The 16,150-nt window shown below is 45.2% G+C and overlaps 1 protein-coding gene across 1 annotated transcript; it reads right to left on the bottom strand.

Annotated features, from left to right (window-relative positions):
• Window positions 1–11,513: 11,513 nt before the first annotated feature.
• TUBA1A (tubulin alpha 1a) lies at window positions 11,514–15,800 on the bottom strand. Its single transcript, NM_001098544.1, has 4 exons — window positions 15,699–15,800; window positions 13,328–13,550; window positions 13,027–13,175; window positions 11,514–12,705 (listed from the first exon to the last, which is right to left on the bottom strand). Exons 1-4 carry the CDS (start codon window positions 15,699–15,701, stop codon window positions 11,725–11,727), a joined length of 1,356 nt encoding a protein of 451 aa, NP_001092014.1. The 5' UTR covers window positions 15,702–15,800; the 3' UTR covers window positions 11,514–11,724.
• Window positions 15,801–16,150: the final 350 nt, after the last annotated feature.

Here is a 16,150-nt window from a genome sequence, read left to right as displayed (position 1 = left end):
CCAGATTCAAGCGATTCTCCTGCCTCAGTCTCCTGAGTAGCTGGGACTACAGGCATGTGCCACAACGCCCAGCTGATATTTTGTATTTTTAGTAGAGACAGGGTTTCACCATGTTAGCCAGGATGGTATCGATCTCCTGACCTTGTGATCTGCCCGCCTTGGCTTCCCAAAGTGCTAGGATTACAGGCGTAAGCCACCCTGCCTGGCCTCATTTAATTTTTTTTAAAGATAAGGTCTCCTCTCTATCACCCAAGATGAAGTGCAATGATGTGATCATGGCTCACTGCAGCCTTGACCACCTAGGCTCAAGTGATCCTCCTGCCTCAGCCTCCTGAGTAGCTGGGACTACAGACACTGGCCACCACACTCAGCTGATTTATTTTTTGTAGAGACAGGGTCTCGCCATGTTGCCCAGGCTTGTCTCAAACTCCTGGCCCAAGTGATACTCCTACCTCAGCCTTCCAAAATGCTGGGATTACAGGTGTGAGCCACTGAGCCCAACTTTATACTGGACCTTTTGATTCATTACTTCTGATGCTGGATTGGAAATGGTGGTATATTACACTCATTCTCATTTTCTTTTCTTTTCTTTTCTTTTTTTCTTTTTTTTTTTTTTTTTTGAGACAGAGTCTTGCTCTGTCGCCCAGGCTGGAATACAGTGGCCAATCATAGCTCACTGCACCTTGATCTCCCAGGCTCAAGAGATCTTCCTATCTCAGCTTCCTGAGTGTCTGGGACTCCAGGCACTGCCACTGCACACAGCTAATTAAATTTTTCTTTTTTCTTTTTTTTTTTTTTTTAAGAGAGACTGGGTCTTGTTATGTTGTGCAGGCTGGTCTCAAACTCCTGGCCTCAAGCGATACTCCTGCCTCAGCCTCCCAAAATGTTGATATTACAGGCATGTGCTACTGTCCACGGCAAGTGTCATTTTCTTTCTACAGCTGTTTCCTACCTCCTTACTCCATTTACCAGATGGAAGCCTGCCCTATGTCTCAGGTTTTTTTTGTTTTTGTTTTTTGTGGTTTTTTTTGAGACAGGGTCTTGCTCTGTCGTCTAGGCTGGAGTGCAGTGATATGATCACGGCTCACTGCAGCCTTGCACTCCTGAGCTCAAGGGATCCTCCTGCCTTGGCCACCTAAGTAGCTAGGACTGCAGGGCTGCGCCACCACGCCCAGCTAATTAAAAAAAATTGTTTTGACTGGGCACATTGGCTCACGCTTGTAATACCAGCACTTTGGGAGGCCAAGGCAGGTGAATCACTTGAGGCCAGGAGTTCGAGACTAGCCTGGCCGACATGGTGAAACCGAGTTTCTACTAAAATAAAATTACAGGCCAGGCTCGGTGGCTTATGCTTGTAATCCCAGCACTTTGGGAGACTAAGGTGGGTGGATCACAAGGTCGAGAGATCGAGACCCTCCTGGCCAACATGCTGAAACACCGTCTCTACTAAAAATACAAAAATTAGCTGGGCATGGTGGCATGCGCCTGTGGTCCCAGCTACTTGGGAGGCTGAGCCAGGAGAATCGCTTGAACCCAGCAGGCGGAGGTTGCTGTGAGTCGAGATCGCACCACTGCACTCCAACCTGGCGACAGAGACTGTCTTAAAAAAACAAAACAAAAAAAAAAAGGTTTTTTGTTTTTTTTTTTTTTTAGAGATAAGGCCTCCCAAAGTGCTGGGATTACAGGCATGAGCCACTGCACCCTGCCTCAATTTTTTTTTTTTTTTTTTTTTTTTTTTTGAGATGGAGTTTTGCTCTTATTGCCCAGGCTGGAGTGCAATGGCGTGATCTTGGCTCACCGCAACCTCTGCCTCCCAGGTTCAAGTGATTCTCCTTCCTCAGTCTCCTGAGTAGCTGGGATTATAGGCATGTGCCACCACGCCTGGCTAATTTTGTATTTTTAGTAGAGACGAGGTTTCTCCATGTTGGTCAGGCCAGTCTCGAACTCCCACCCTCAGGTGATCCGCCTCCCTTGGCCTCCCAAAGTGCTGGGACTACAGGCATTAGCGACCACGCCCAGCTGCCTCTGTCAATTTTGATCCACTCTACCAGGTATGTTCTAACTCAACTGCAAATCACACTCACTTCCACATTGGCTGCACCATTTATGGTAAGTGAATCCATCCACTTGGTTCATGTACAAAACTATATCTTGACCAAATATAGAACTTTGGATCTACTTTTGTTCACTTTTCCTTATATAATTTTTGTGTATATATTTTCACATGTTCATATGTATATATTTAAGTGAAAACTTTTGGCCTAGCGCTCAAATACTACCCACTTTCTTCAGAGCAGTGGAAAGATGGTCCAATAAACTATCTGATTTTTTTTATCTTAGGCATCTATTTCCATTATAGCATATAATCTTTCACTTAATTGCCAAATTCAAAGCTACACTCTATTTACATATAATTCTTTTTTTTTTTTTTTTTTTTTTGAGACAGAGTATCGCTCTGTTGCCCAGGCTGGAGTGCAGTGGTGCAATCTTGGTTCACTGCAGCCTCCATCTCCCCAGTTCAGGAGATTTTCCTGCCTCAGCCTTCCATGTAGCTGGGACTACAGGCATGTACCACCACACCCAGCTAATTTTTGTATTTTCAGTAAAGACAGGGTTTCACTGTCTTGACCAGGCTGGTCTTGAACTCCAGACCTCATGATCCACCTGTGATCCACACTTGGCCTGCCAAAGTGCTGGGATTACAGGCGTGAACGACAGTGCTGGGCTAATTTACATATAATCTTAAATATAGTACTGATAATTATCAAAAACACACTGAGGCCAGGCACAGTGGCTCACATCTATAATCCGTGCACTTTGGGAGGCCAAGGCAGAAGGGTCACTTGAGCCCAGGAGTTCGAGACCAGCCTGAGCAATATAGCTGGACCCCATCTCTACAAAGTTTTTTTTTTTTTTTTCTAATTAGCCAGGTGTGGGTGTGTGCACCTGTAGTCCTAGTTACTCAGGGGGCTGAAGTGAGAGCATTGCTTAAGTCCCAAATCTGAAGTTACATTGAGCGATGATTGCGCCACTGCAGTCCAGCCTGGGCAAGAGAGCAAGACCTTGCCTCTAAAAAAAAAAAATGTAAAAAAAATTGAAACAAATACATTTATGAGGGATTTCCTAAAGAATTTTAATTATTTCATTTATTTAGATTAGTGGTTATAATTATTTTGGATAATCTCATGAAAACAGCATACAGTAGGCCAGGCGTGGTGGCTTACGCCTGTAATCCCAGCACTTTGGGAGGCCGAGGCAGGCGGATCACGAGGTCAGGAGATTGAAACCATCCTGGCTAACATGGTTAAACCCTGTCTCTACTAAAAAATACAAAAAGTTAGCCGAGCGTGGTGGCAGGTGCCTGTAGTCCCAGCTACTCGGGAGGCTGAGGCAGGAGAATGGTGTGAACTTGGGAGGCGGGGCTTGCAGTGAGCTGAGATAGAGCCACTGCACTCCAGCCTGGGCGACAGAGCAAGACTCTGTCTCAAAAAAGAAGAAGAAAAAGAAAACAGTATACAGTATTCTCTCTTTAGCTGTGCCTATAAGCCCTGTTTCAGTTCTCTATTGCTGTATAACCAACCACCCAAAAACGATTGACTTAAAACAGTCATTTATTATTTCTCATGATTCCATGTGGTATGTCATCTGGTTCACTCATGCAGGTGTGTTCAGCTGGGAGCCCAGCTGGGTCTGGAGTGCCTAAGATGGTTTCACTCACATATGTGGGACCTTTGTGCTGGCTGTTGGATGGGGTGGGGTGGTTCTTTCTCACACGACCTCTCTTTCTCTTCACATGGTCTCTCATCCATTGTTACTCTAGCTCAAGTTTCTTAAATGGTGGTTTGCTTTTAAACAGGCTGGGCATGATGGCTCACTCCTGTAATCCCAGCAGTTTGGGAGGCCGAGGCAGAGGATCACTTGAGGCCAGGAGTTTGAAACCAGCCTGATTAACATAGTGAGACCCTATCTCTCTGTGTGTGTGTATGTGTATGTATATATATATATACATATATATATAAACACAACACAACTGCCAGGCTTCTTAAGTGCTTGACCTGGGTCTAGCACAGCTTCACTTTTGCACATTCTATTTGTCAAAGTCATCACAAGCCAGCTAGGGTTTAAGGAAAGGGGAATAGATTCCGTCGCTCTATGGGAGAAGTAGCCTGTACCTACAGGGATGAGAGGAATGGTTAGTAGCTATCTTTGGAGAAAATTTATCATGAACATATTCACACAGAATTTTGCATACAACTTTAGGATAGTTCCCAAACCATGAGAACTATCTATGAAGTACCTGTGCTTTTCTGAGCCCTGAGTTAAGAACCCCTGTTTTAAACTATAAAGCAATTGTGGTTTATCCCAGGAATGCAAGGTTGGTTTCACATTCAAGATAAAAAAAGGAGAAAACCCATGTGATCATTTTAATAGATGCACACAGAAAAATAATTTGACAAAATCTAACATCCATTTACCAAAAACAAACCAACGAACCTCTCAGCAAACTAGGAAACTAGAGAACTTCCTCTCTCTGATAAAGAGTGTCTGCGAAAACTGAGAGCTAACATCATACTTAATGGTAAAGGATATCTGCTCTCATCACCTCTAGTAATTAAGAATGAGCTGCTGCTTTAGATACTCTAAATTCTATTTCTGAATTAAGTTGGATAATCAAAGGCTTTCTTGCCTGGACTGCACTATATAGGCTTCTGGTGGAATAACTTTTTTTTATGGGATATACTCTGGTAACTTCCACAGTCTATACTGGATAGTAGCATAAAACTCAGCCCTATACACTGCTGTTCAGAGTGAAACTTTATCATCAAATAGAACCAGGTGCTGTTTTATGGTAGTCTCAAAATCAATCAACCAATCAGTCAATAATTTTAAAAAGAATCTGGCAGCACTAATCTCTATGACCAAGTTTTGTTGTTGTTGTTGTTGTTGTTGTTGTTGTTGTTTTGAGACAGAGTCTTGCTCTGTCACTCAGGCTGGTGTGCAATGACACAATCTGGGTTCACTGCAACCTTGGCCACCCGGGTTCAAGCAATTCTTGTGCCTCAGCCTCCCAAGTAACTGGGACTACAAGTGCACACCACCACACCCAGCAAATTTTTTTTTTTTTTTGAGATGGAGTCTTGCTCTGCCACCCAGGCTGGAGTTGCAGTGGTGCAATCTCAGCTCACTGCAGCCTCCACCTCCCAGGTTCAAGCGATTTTCCTGTCTAAGCCTCCCAAGTAACTGGAATTACAGGTGCGTGCCACCACGCTTGGCTAATTTTTGTATCTTTAGTAGAGATGGGGGCTTCACCATGTTGGCCAGGCTGTTCTCGAACTGCTGACCTCAGGTGATTCACCTGCCTCAGCCTCCCAAAGTGCTGGGATTACAGACATGAGCCACCCCACCTACCCTATTTTTTTTTTTTTTTTTTTTTTTGAGATGGAGTCTTACTCTGTCACCAGGCTGGAGTGCAGTGTCTCGATCTTGGTTCACTGCAACATCCGCCTCCTGAATTCAAGGATTCTTCTGCCTCAGCTTCCCGAGTAGCTGGGACTACAAGCACACACCACCTCGCTCAGCTAATTTTTGTATTTTTAGTAGAGACAGGCTCTCACCATGTTGTCCAGGATGGTCTCGATCTCTTGACCTCGTGATCTGCCCTCCTTGGCCTCCCAAAGTTCTGGGATTACAGGCATGAGCCGCTGCACCCGGCCTAATTTTTTTTTTTAATAGAGATGGGGTCTTCCTATGTTGCCCAGGCTGGTCTCGAACTCCTAGCCTCAAGCATTCCACCCACCTCAGCCTCCCAAAGTGCTGGGATTACAGGCGTGAGCCACCATGCCCAGCCCCAAGTTTTTTATATTAGACATGCAATGATCATTCAATATTAGGAAATCTTTTAAAATAACTCATTATAATATGTTGAGGGGGAAAAGTCATATGTTAATCTCCAAATATTGCTGAAAAGACATTCCATAAAATTCAACATCTATTCTGATTAAAATTTTTAATAGTATAGAAATAATGTAAATATTCTCATGTTGAGATACTTTCCATATATTGAGAAAAAAATTTATTTATATATTTATTTAGAGACAAGGTCTTGCTCTGTTGCCCAGGCTGGAGTGCAGTGGTGCAATCATGGCTCACTGCAGCCTCAACCTCCCAGGCTCAAGCGATCCTCCCACTTCAACCTCCCAAAGTGATGGGATTGTAGGCTCACACCTGTAATCCCATGCCTGGCCCAGAAAATATTTATAAAACATGTGTCTCAAGGCCAAAAACTACGTTCCAATTAAAGATATAATAAGGGATAGGATGAGCACCATAGCCAGCATTATTTGTTGTTTTATTTTTAAATATGAAGGAAATAATGTACACATGAGAAATAAAACTTATAATGGTCTCAGGATAAAATAACTTTTTGCGGTTAATTTTTTTTACATTTTAGTTATTCCACCATTCTTTTTTTTTTTTTTCTTGAGATGAAGGCTCGCTCTGTCACCCAGGCTGGATTGCAGTGGTGCAACCTCGGCTCACTGCAACCTCTGCCTCCCAGGTTCCAGCGATTCTCCTACCTCAGCCTCCAGAGTAGCTGGGATTACAGGCACATGCCACCATGCCCGGCTAATTTTTGTATTTCTTTTTTCTTTTTTGAGACAGAGTTTCACTCTTGTTGCCCAGGCTGGAGTGCAGTAGTGTGATCTCGGCTCACTGCAACTTCTGCCTCCCAGGTTCAAGCTATTCTCCTGCTTCAGCCTCCCAAGTAGTTGGGATTATAGGCGCCCACCACCATGCCTGACTAATTTTTTCTGTATTTTTAGTAGAGATGGAGTTTCACCATACTGGCCAGGCTGGTCTCGAACTCCTGACCTCAGGTCATCCACCCGAATGCTGGGATTGCAGGCGTGAGCTACCATGCCCAACCAATTTCAGTATTCTTATATCCTCATGGATTAAATGGTGGGATAAAAGTGTTTTAACATTGGCCGGTCATGGTGCCTCACACCTATAATCCTAGCACTTTGGGAGGCTAAGACGGGCAAATCGCTTGAGCCCAGGAGTTTGAGAACAGCCTGGGAAACGTGGTGAGACCCTGTCTCTACCAGAAACAACAACAACCACAACAACAAATTAGCTGGGAGTGGTAGCGTGATCCTGTAGTCCCAGCTACTTGGGAGGATGAAATGGGAAGATCACCTGAGCCTGGGAAGTCTGCAGTGAACTGAGAGAGCACCACTGCACTCTAGCCTAAGCAACGGAATGAGACCCTGTCTCAAAAAAATATATAAAAATAAAGTGTTTTGGCCGGGCATGGTAGCTCATGTCTATAATCCCAGCACTTTGGGAGGCCGAGGCAGATGGATCACCTGAGGTCAGGAGTTTGAGACCAGCCTGGCCAACATGGTGAAACCCTGTCTCTACTAAAAATACAAAAATTAGCTGGGCGTGGTGTCAGGCACCTGTAATCCCAGCTACTCGGTAGGCTGAGGCAGGAGAATCACTTGAACCCCGGGAGGTGGAGGTTGCAGTGAGCCGAGATTGTGCCATTGTACTCCAGCCTGGGAGACAATTGCAAAACTCGGTCTCAAAAAAAAAAAAAGTGTTTTAACATTAACAATCCAATTTAAAAATGGGCAGAGAACTTGAAAAGGCATTTCTCCAAAGAAGATATACAACTGGCTAATAAGCAAACAAAAAGATGGTCAACATTACTAATCATTAGGGAAATGCAAATTAAAACTACAACCACTTCATATTAGAATGGCTTCTATTGAAAAAAAAAAACAGAAAATAAACCTGGGGAACATAGCAAGACCCTGTCTGCACAAAAAATGCAAAAATTAGCCTGGTGTGGTGGCATGCTTGGAGTCCTAACTACTCAGGAGGCTGAGACAGGAGGATCACTTGAGCCCTGGAGTTAGAGGTTACGGTGAGCTATGATCCCACCACTGCACTCCAGCCTGGGTAACAGAGTGAGACTTCATTTCTTAAGAAAACCACACACACGCATATTCAGAAAATATGATCTAGCAATTCTACTTCTGTGTATATACCCAAAAAAACTGAAAACAGGATCTGGAAGAGATCCTTGTATACCCATATTCATAGCAGCATTATTCACAAAAGTCAACAGGTGGAAGCAATTCAAGTGTCCATGGATGAATGAATGAGTAAAAAAAAAAAAAAAAAACCTAGTATATACACACAATGGAATATTATTCAGCCTTAAATAGGAAGTAAATTCTGACACATGCTACAACATGGATGAACTTTGAGGACATTGTGCTAAGTGAAATAAGCCAGTTACAAAAAAGACAAATACTGTATGATTCTACCTATGTAAGGTACCTAGAATAGTCAAATTCATAGAGACAAAGGAGAATGCTGTTTGCCAGGGGCTGTGGAGACGGAGGAATGATAAGTTGTTTGACAGGTATGGAGTTTAAGTTTTGTAAGAAGAAAGAATTCTGGGCCGGGCACAGTGGCTCACGCCTGTAACCCCAGCACTTTGGGAAGCCGAGGCGGGCGGATCACGAGGTCAGGAGATCGAGACCATCCTGGCTAACACGGTGAAACCCTGTCTCTACTAAAAATACAAAAAAATTAGCTGGGCGTGGTGGCGGGCGCCTGTAGTCCCAGCTACTCGGGAGGCTGAGGCAGGAGAATGGCACGAACCCGGGAGGCAGAGCTTGCGGTGAGCCAAGATCGCGCCACTGCACTCCAGCCTGGGCGACAGAGCTAGACTGCGTCTCAAAAAAAAAAAAAAAAAAAAAAAAAGAAAATTCTGGAGATTGGTTGCAATAACAAGTGAATATATTTAGCAATACTGAACTGCATACTTCAAGAATTGTTAAGGTGGCTGGTACACTCGCTCACGCCTGTAATCCAGCATTTTGGGAGGCTGAGGTGGGAGGATCACTTGAGCTCAGGAGATCGAGACCAGCCTGGGCAACATGGCAAAACTCTGTCTCTACAAAAATAAAAAAAGTAGCCAGGCACGGTGGCTCATAGGCCTGTGCTCCCGGCTACTCTGGCTGCTGAGGCAGGAGGATTGCTTGAACCTGGGAGGTAGAAGTTGCAATGAGCCAGATCATGCCACTGCAGCCTGGGCAACAGAGTGAGACCCTGTCTCAAAAAAAAAAAAAAAAAAGAAAGAAAGAAAGAAAGAGAGAATTCCCCTTTCTGCAGTTAAGACACCAACCTGATATTTAGTTAGATTTATTTGTTTCATTTTGTTTTCCATTTTTAAGGATTTTTTTCCACCTTAATTCTCTCTTATATAACATAGTTACATGTTTCTATAGTTAAATGACACAACAAATGCATCAGAAGAAGTGCAGTTAGATCATGTTCTCTCCCCATTGGCAATCATTTTTCTTAGTGCTTGATTTATACTTCCATTGTGTGTTTGTTTCTAAAATTGTGGTAAGATATACATATAACAGGCTGGGCGTCGTGGCTCACACCCGTCATCCTAGCACTTTGGAGGTTGAGGCAGGAGGATTGCTTGAGTCCAGGAGTTGGAGACGAGCCTGGACAACATAGTGAGACCCTGCCTCTACAAAATACACAAAAACATTAGCTGGGCATGGTGGCGTGGTCCCAGCTACTTGGGAGGCTGAGGTGGATCGCTTGAGCCTGACGTTGCAGTGAGCTGAGATCGCACCACTGCACTCCAACCTGGGTGACAGAGTGAGACCCTGTCTCAAAAAATATATATATATGTGTGTGTGTGTATATATATATATATATATAATATATATATATAAATATAAAATAACATTTCCCATTATAACATAATTTTTTTTTTTTTTTGAGATGGAGTCTTGCTCTGTCACCCAGGCTGGAGTGCAGTGGCGTGATCTTGGCTCATTGCAACCTCCACCACCCGGGTTCAAGCGATTCTGTCGCCTCAGCCTCCCGAGTAGCTGGGATTACAGGTGTCCGCCACCACACCCAGCTAATTTTTGTATTTTTTAGTAGAGATGGTGTTTCACCATGTTGGCCAGGCTAGTCTCGAACTCCTGACCTCAAATGATCCTCCCACCTCAGCCTCCCAAAGTGCTGGGACTACAGGCGTGAGGCACCGCACCCAGCCCATCTTGATGTATTTCTTTTTTTGAGATGGAGTTTTGCTCAAGCTGGACTGCAATGGTGCGATCTCGGTTCACTGCAACCTCCACCTCCGGGGTTCAAGTGATTCTCTCTGAGTAGCTGGGATTACAGGCGTGTGTCACCATGCCTGGCTAATTTTTGCATTTTTAGTAGAGACAGGGTTTCACCATGTTAACCAGGATGGTCTCGATCTCCTGACCTCGTGATCTGCCCGCCCCGGCCTCCCAAAGTGCTGGGATTATAGGCATGAGCCACTGTGCCCGGCCCAGTCTCAGGTATTTCTTCATAGCAGCATGAAAATGAACTAATATGTATCCCAGAACCAGAAAATGTGAGAGTAGGAAGACAATTTACTGAACTTGGGAATAGACACTTTTGGTCAGTTGGTCTGGAGCAGAGCTCTACTGTTGGACAAATCCTAAGTCCAAAGCATTTTTTGTGTTGGTGCTAATGCATGCAATTGCACTATTAGGGCTTTATTATTTGAAGTTATTGGCCCACATTAACTTGGAGAATTAACTTTCAGATATCTAATTAACACATTAGAGTGAATAAATGTATCAGGCTTTTCCAACATGACATTCAGCTTAAAATAGGTTTGGAAAGAAGGTAAAGAACTAAGTCTAGCATAGGGCTGCTTGCTTCGAGAGCAGATTTGTTTTGGGAACCCTGGGCAGAAGAGGCATAATGGCACTAGACACATACCAAGGAGCGGAGGGCACATGAAAAACTGATGCATTTGGAATATTCACCATTTTATGTTAGTTACGTAAGATTCAGCAGCCAACCAGATTTTGGCTATGTGTTACCAACTTTCAACTCTAAAAAGTACTGGCAGTTTAAATAACTTTATTATAATAATGAGGTAAAAACTTAATAGTATGAGCCGGGCACAGTGGTTCACGCCTGTAATCCCAGCACTTAGGGAGGCCGAGGCAAGCGGATCACTGGAGGTCAGGAGTTTGAGACCAGCCTGACCATCATGGTGAAACCCAGTCTCCACTAAAAATACAAAAATTAGTCAGGTGTGGTGGTGGATGCCTGTAATCCTAGCTACTTGGGAGGCTGAGGCAGGAGAAGCTCTTGAACCCAGGAGGATGAGGTTGCAGTGAGCCCAGATCGTACCACTGCACTCCAGCCTGGGCAACAGAACAAGACTCCATCTCACAAAAAAAAAAAAAAAAAAAAAAGTACATGATGCTCTGTAATGGTAATCTTTAGATATACATTTTGTGTTTCACAAATAAAAGTTTTAAATTACTAAGATACCTTAAATACAAACGTCACTTCCTAGGATATGTATAAACCACAGGCAACACTTATTTTTTATTCTCAATGCACTAAATACATGAAAAACTTCAGACACCCAGATAGAAAACACAGGACTGAATTCATTTAAGACAGGGAATACTTTATTCAAAACCCATGACAGAAATGGACAGCTTGGGTCTGTAACAAAGCATTCATGTTTTAAAGCATAGGTCAGTAATTGTATATGAGAGCATACACTGCTACATACAAATTAACTGATCAGACCACAACTTTTCAATGTTTAAAACAGAATAAGCTTCCCTGTAAAAGCAGCACCTTTGTGACATTTTAACTTTAGTATTCCTCTCCTTCTTCCTCACCCTCTCCTTCAACAGAATCCACACCAACCTCCTCATAATCCTTCTCAAGGGCAGCCATGTCCTCACGGGCCTCTGAAAACTCGCCTTCCTCCATCCCCTCACCCACGTACCAGTGAACAAAGGCACGCTTGGCATACATCAGGTCAAACTTGTGGTCCAGGCGAGCCCAGGCCTCAGCAATGGCTGTGGTGTTGCTCAGCATGCACACAGCTCTCTGTACCTTGGCCAGGTCTCCACCAGGCACCACAGTGGGAGGCTGGTAGTTGATGCCAACCTTGAAGCCAGTGGGGCACCAATCCACAAACTGGATGGTACGCTTGGTCTTGATGGTGGCAATGGCAGCATTGACATCTTTGGGAACCACGTCACCACGGTACAACAGGCAGCAAGCCATGTATTTACCATGGCGAGGGTCACATTTCACCATCTGGTTGGCTGGCTCAAAGCAAGCATTGGTGATCTCTGCTACAGAAAGCTGTTCATGGTAGGCTTTCTCGGCAGAGATGACAGGGGCATATGTGGCCAGAGGGAAGTGGATGCGGGGATAGGGCACCAGGTTGGTCTGGAATTCTGTCAGGTCAACATTCAGGGCTCCATCAAATCTCAGGGAAGCAGTGATGGAGGACACAATTTGACCTATTAACCTATTCAGGTTAGTATAGGTTGGACGCTCAATATCAAGGTTTCTACGACAGATGTCATAGATGGCCTCATTGTCTACCATGAAGGCACAATCAGAGTGCTCCAGGGTGGTGTGGGTGGTGAGGATGGAGTTGTAGGGCTCAACTACAGCTGTGGAAACCTGGGGCGCCGGGTAAATGGAGAACTCCAGCTTGGACTTCTTGCCATAATCAACTGAGAGACGTTCCATGAGCAGGGAGGTGAACCCAGAACCAGTTCCCCCACCAAAGCTGTGGAAAACCAAGAAGCCCTGGAGACCCGTGCACTGGTCGGCCTATAACAAAAGAGAGGAACAGAGGAAAGGTTAAGTTTTTATTCTTTGTAGTACAATCATAGTAAATATATTTTCACTTTTCATACATCTTCCAGGACTTAGATCTTATTTTGACAAATGCTTTTTAAAAAATTCTCATTAACATTTACAAAATGACACCAAATAGTTCATTTTAACTGAATTTTAAAAACCCCAAAAGAATGACTCATTCCACTCTTTATTAAAATAACAGTTCAATTCTGTGTTTGAAAAAAAAAAAGCATTATTTCAAATGTGTTCTTTAGGCTCATTAATTTACTTTATTCTTGAAAAGAAACATACCAGCTTGCGAATTCGGTCCAACACGAGGTCAATGATCTCCTTGCCAATGGTGTAGTGCCCTCGGGCATAGTTATTGGCAGCATCTTCCTTGCCTGTGATGAGTTGCTCAGGGTGGAAGAGCTGGCGGTAGGTGCCAGTGCGAACTTCATCTGGAGAACATGATGGGGGAGGAGCACGGGGGAGGAGGAGGAGGGACGAGGAGCGGGGAGGGAGAGTGGGTGAGTGACCAGCGGAGCCCCCCAGGACAGACCTCCTGTCCCAGCACCCTGGGATCTCACTTGGGTTACTGAGGTCAACTCACCAATGACTGTGGGTTCCAAGTCTACAAACACTGCCCGGGGCACATGCTTGCCAGCACCCGTCTCACTGAAGAAGGTGTTGAAGGAATCATCTCCTCCCCCAATGGTCTTGTCACTTGGCATCTGGCCATCGGGCTGGATGCCGTGTTCCAGGCAGTAGAGCTCCCAGCAGGCATTGCCAATCTGGACACCAGCCTGGCCAACGTGGATGGAGATGCACTCACGCTGTGGGGAGGAAAAGTGAAAAAATTATAAAATTAAGGTGTATTAGCATTTCAAACTTATAGGAAATTTCAAAAATATTTCTAATAATATACAGATATTTTTCAAAATATTTGAGGTCATATCCCCAGCACAATACAGATTAAGGAAAATCACCTGCTACTAATGCTGCATATGGGTGTGGTCTGAATAATGATGCCGCCTTGGCCCTGTTCAGCACGTGGTACCAGCCCATTGTGCCTACTACCATGCTTGAATAGAAGATTTTTCATATTTAAAAAGTATTCAGTATTCAAAGCACAAATTTTGTAAAATGAAGTAAATCCAATTATGACTTAATTGGGATTAATTTTACTGCTTTCTTCCCTTTTAAATAAAGATGAAAGTTTCCTCTGAATAGGACTTGATATTATAACACGGACATCTGTACTGCAGCTGAGGCAAGAAGCCACACCCTTCTGCAGTCTGTCTGCAGAATCCATCAGTACCAGGAGTTTAGATAAGGTCTGCCTTCTGCATTGCTGCATTGCTGTATTTGCTGTGCCTGGTGCTAGCCTGTACTGTCTGCTACATTATTTAACAGAGCAAGCTCTATTTCCAGCAACTGCCTACATGATCTCATTGTGCTGTTTTGCCAGTTTTCCTCCTCTGACCCCGCCCGGGACCATGTGCCTGAATTGAAATGAATTAATTAAGATGTACTAGAACAAAAGACAACGGGATGCGGAGTATAATTCTTCTTTGTCTGTAGCAATTTCATTATTTTTTTTAAAAAAGGTTTTTCCAGATCTTCTCCACTGTAAAAGCTGAAAAATTATCCGTATCTTAACACACACACACACAAAAGTTCCTAAGTTAGAAACAAGCATCACATGAAAAGGTACCAAACAAAGAATAAAAGCCCAGTGGAAGGATAATGAAATATTTATTTAAAACAACAAAATAGTATTTTCATCCTGAGATTCTCTACCCATCACATAATATTCATATTCTTTGCATCCAACAGAGGTTTTCTTCTCTGTGGTCTTTACGGCTACCACTTTCATTGTCTATTCGATGATGTGGTGGGGGCGGGGCGGGGCGGGGGGGCGGCGGGGAAGGGCGTTTCCCTGGGTCCTGACCATCAGGGTACCCTGGGGCTCACAAAGTGGGCTTTCTCCCTCGCTGAACGTGCAGTCCAGACAGACAGACAGACAGACACACACACACACACACACACACTTCAGTCGGTCAGGGCAGGGCGTCCCACAGAGACACACACACACACACACACACACACACACACACACACACACTCTTCAGTCGGTCAGGGCAGGGCGTCCCCAGACCAGACATTAAAGAGCTTGTGAAGTGAATTATGATTTTGCTCAAGAAAAAAAAAAAAGTCATCTAACTTATAATAGTGAAGAAAACCCTTTTGGAGCCTACAGTTCCGCAATGATGAAAGGTTTTTTGTTTTTTTTTAAGTCAGCTCCTGACAGAAGAGGTTCAGTGAGGGCGAACCCCGCCCAGTGGCTCCAACGCCATAGAAGCCAGAAACAAACAACCCCGCCCCTGCGCCGCCCTGACACCCGCTGCCGGGGGCTCCGGCAGAAACTCACCATGTTTTCCCGGGAATGTGTGGGTATCTTTCCAAAACGCCAACGACCGCGAAGGGTCTTCCCACGCTAACCCTAGGCTGCGCTTTGTTCCCGTTCCCCCTCCCACGTCCCCCAGCTCGCCCAACGCCCCCGCTCTTTTTGGGTGCCTCCTCCTCTCCCGGTCCCCAGAGAACAACGCGAGACAGAAAGCGGCCCCTCAGCAGCAGCGAAACCGTGCGCACAGACACGGGGCCCAGCCGGGACGCCCCAGACCCCTCGGTCGCGGCACCGCGGCCCCCGAAAGTCTCTCGGATAACACAGGCGCCTAGGCGCCGCCTTTGTTCCTCCCCAGCACTCTGCTGCGCCCTGGGCGCAGTACTGGCCCGGTTCCTGCACCCGCACTGCGGCGGCGGCGGGGCTTGAGGATTTGGGGCTAAGCTAAACCTCACAAAACATACCACCACCCTCGCCCAGAGAGCTTACGAAAGAAAAGAGCTTAAAGGTTTTCCAAGTAGAGCCTGGGGGCGCTGACTCCACCCAACGGCCACAAAGAGCCGAAGCCGATTCTCACCATGGTTGCTGCTTCGCGACTGCCGAGCTGATGGCGGAGACGAAGAGGAGAGGTTGTTGCTTCTTACAGCGCGACTCTTAGGCGGTCGATGTAAGAGAACCTGCGGCACATGGGCGGATGCGGCTCCCTATATACAACTCGGTCACCATGGGGATGGGCCGGGGCCTTTTCCTGTTGGTCCAGACCCCCAATCTGCCCAGAGAAGCCATGACAGGAGACTGGTGATTGGTGCAAGCGACGTGGGATGAGGTAATCTCTCCCCCACCCCTTTTTCTCTAGCATCCGTACACTGTTTGCATCCTTTAGACAAAGAGACCGTGCAGAAGCAGTCGGCCGAGCATCCATTATGGGGCGGGGTTGGGGAGGGGCGGAAGGAGAAGAAAGGGGACTGGGGTTAGAAGACTTTATGTTGCTTAAACCTCAAACTGCAGTTAAAATTATCTATGTGAGGT

Source organism: Pan troglodytes, chromosome 10 (genome assembly GCF_028858775.2).
Source record: "Pan troglodytes isolate AG18354 chromosome 10, NHGRI_mPanTro3-v2.0_pri, whole genome shotgun sequence".
Classification (NCBI taxonomy): Eukaryota; Metazoa; Chordata; class Mammalia; order Primates; family Hominidae; genus Pan; species Pan troglodytes.
Note: the sequence above shows the minus strand (reverse complement) of the source record. Positions and strands in the feature narration are given on the sequence as shown.

Coding starts and splice junctions, on each gene's coding strand:
- TUBA1A (NM_001098544.1), bottom strand. Junction 13,176..13,327: donor CTTGGAACCCACAGTCATTG/GTGAGTTGACCT, acceptor CATGTTCTCCAG/ATGAAGTTCGCACTGGCACC. Junction 12,706..13,026: donor TGGACCGAATTCGCAAGCTG/GTATGTTTCTTT, acceptor CTTTTGTTATAG/GCCGACCAGTGCACGGGTCT.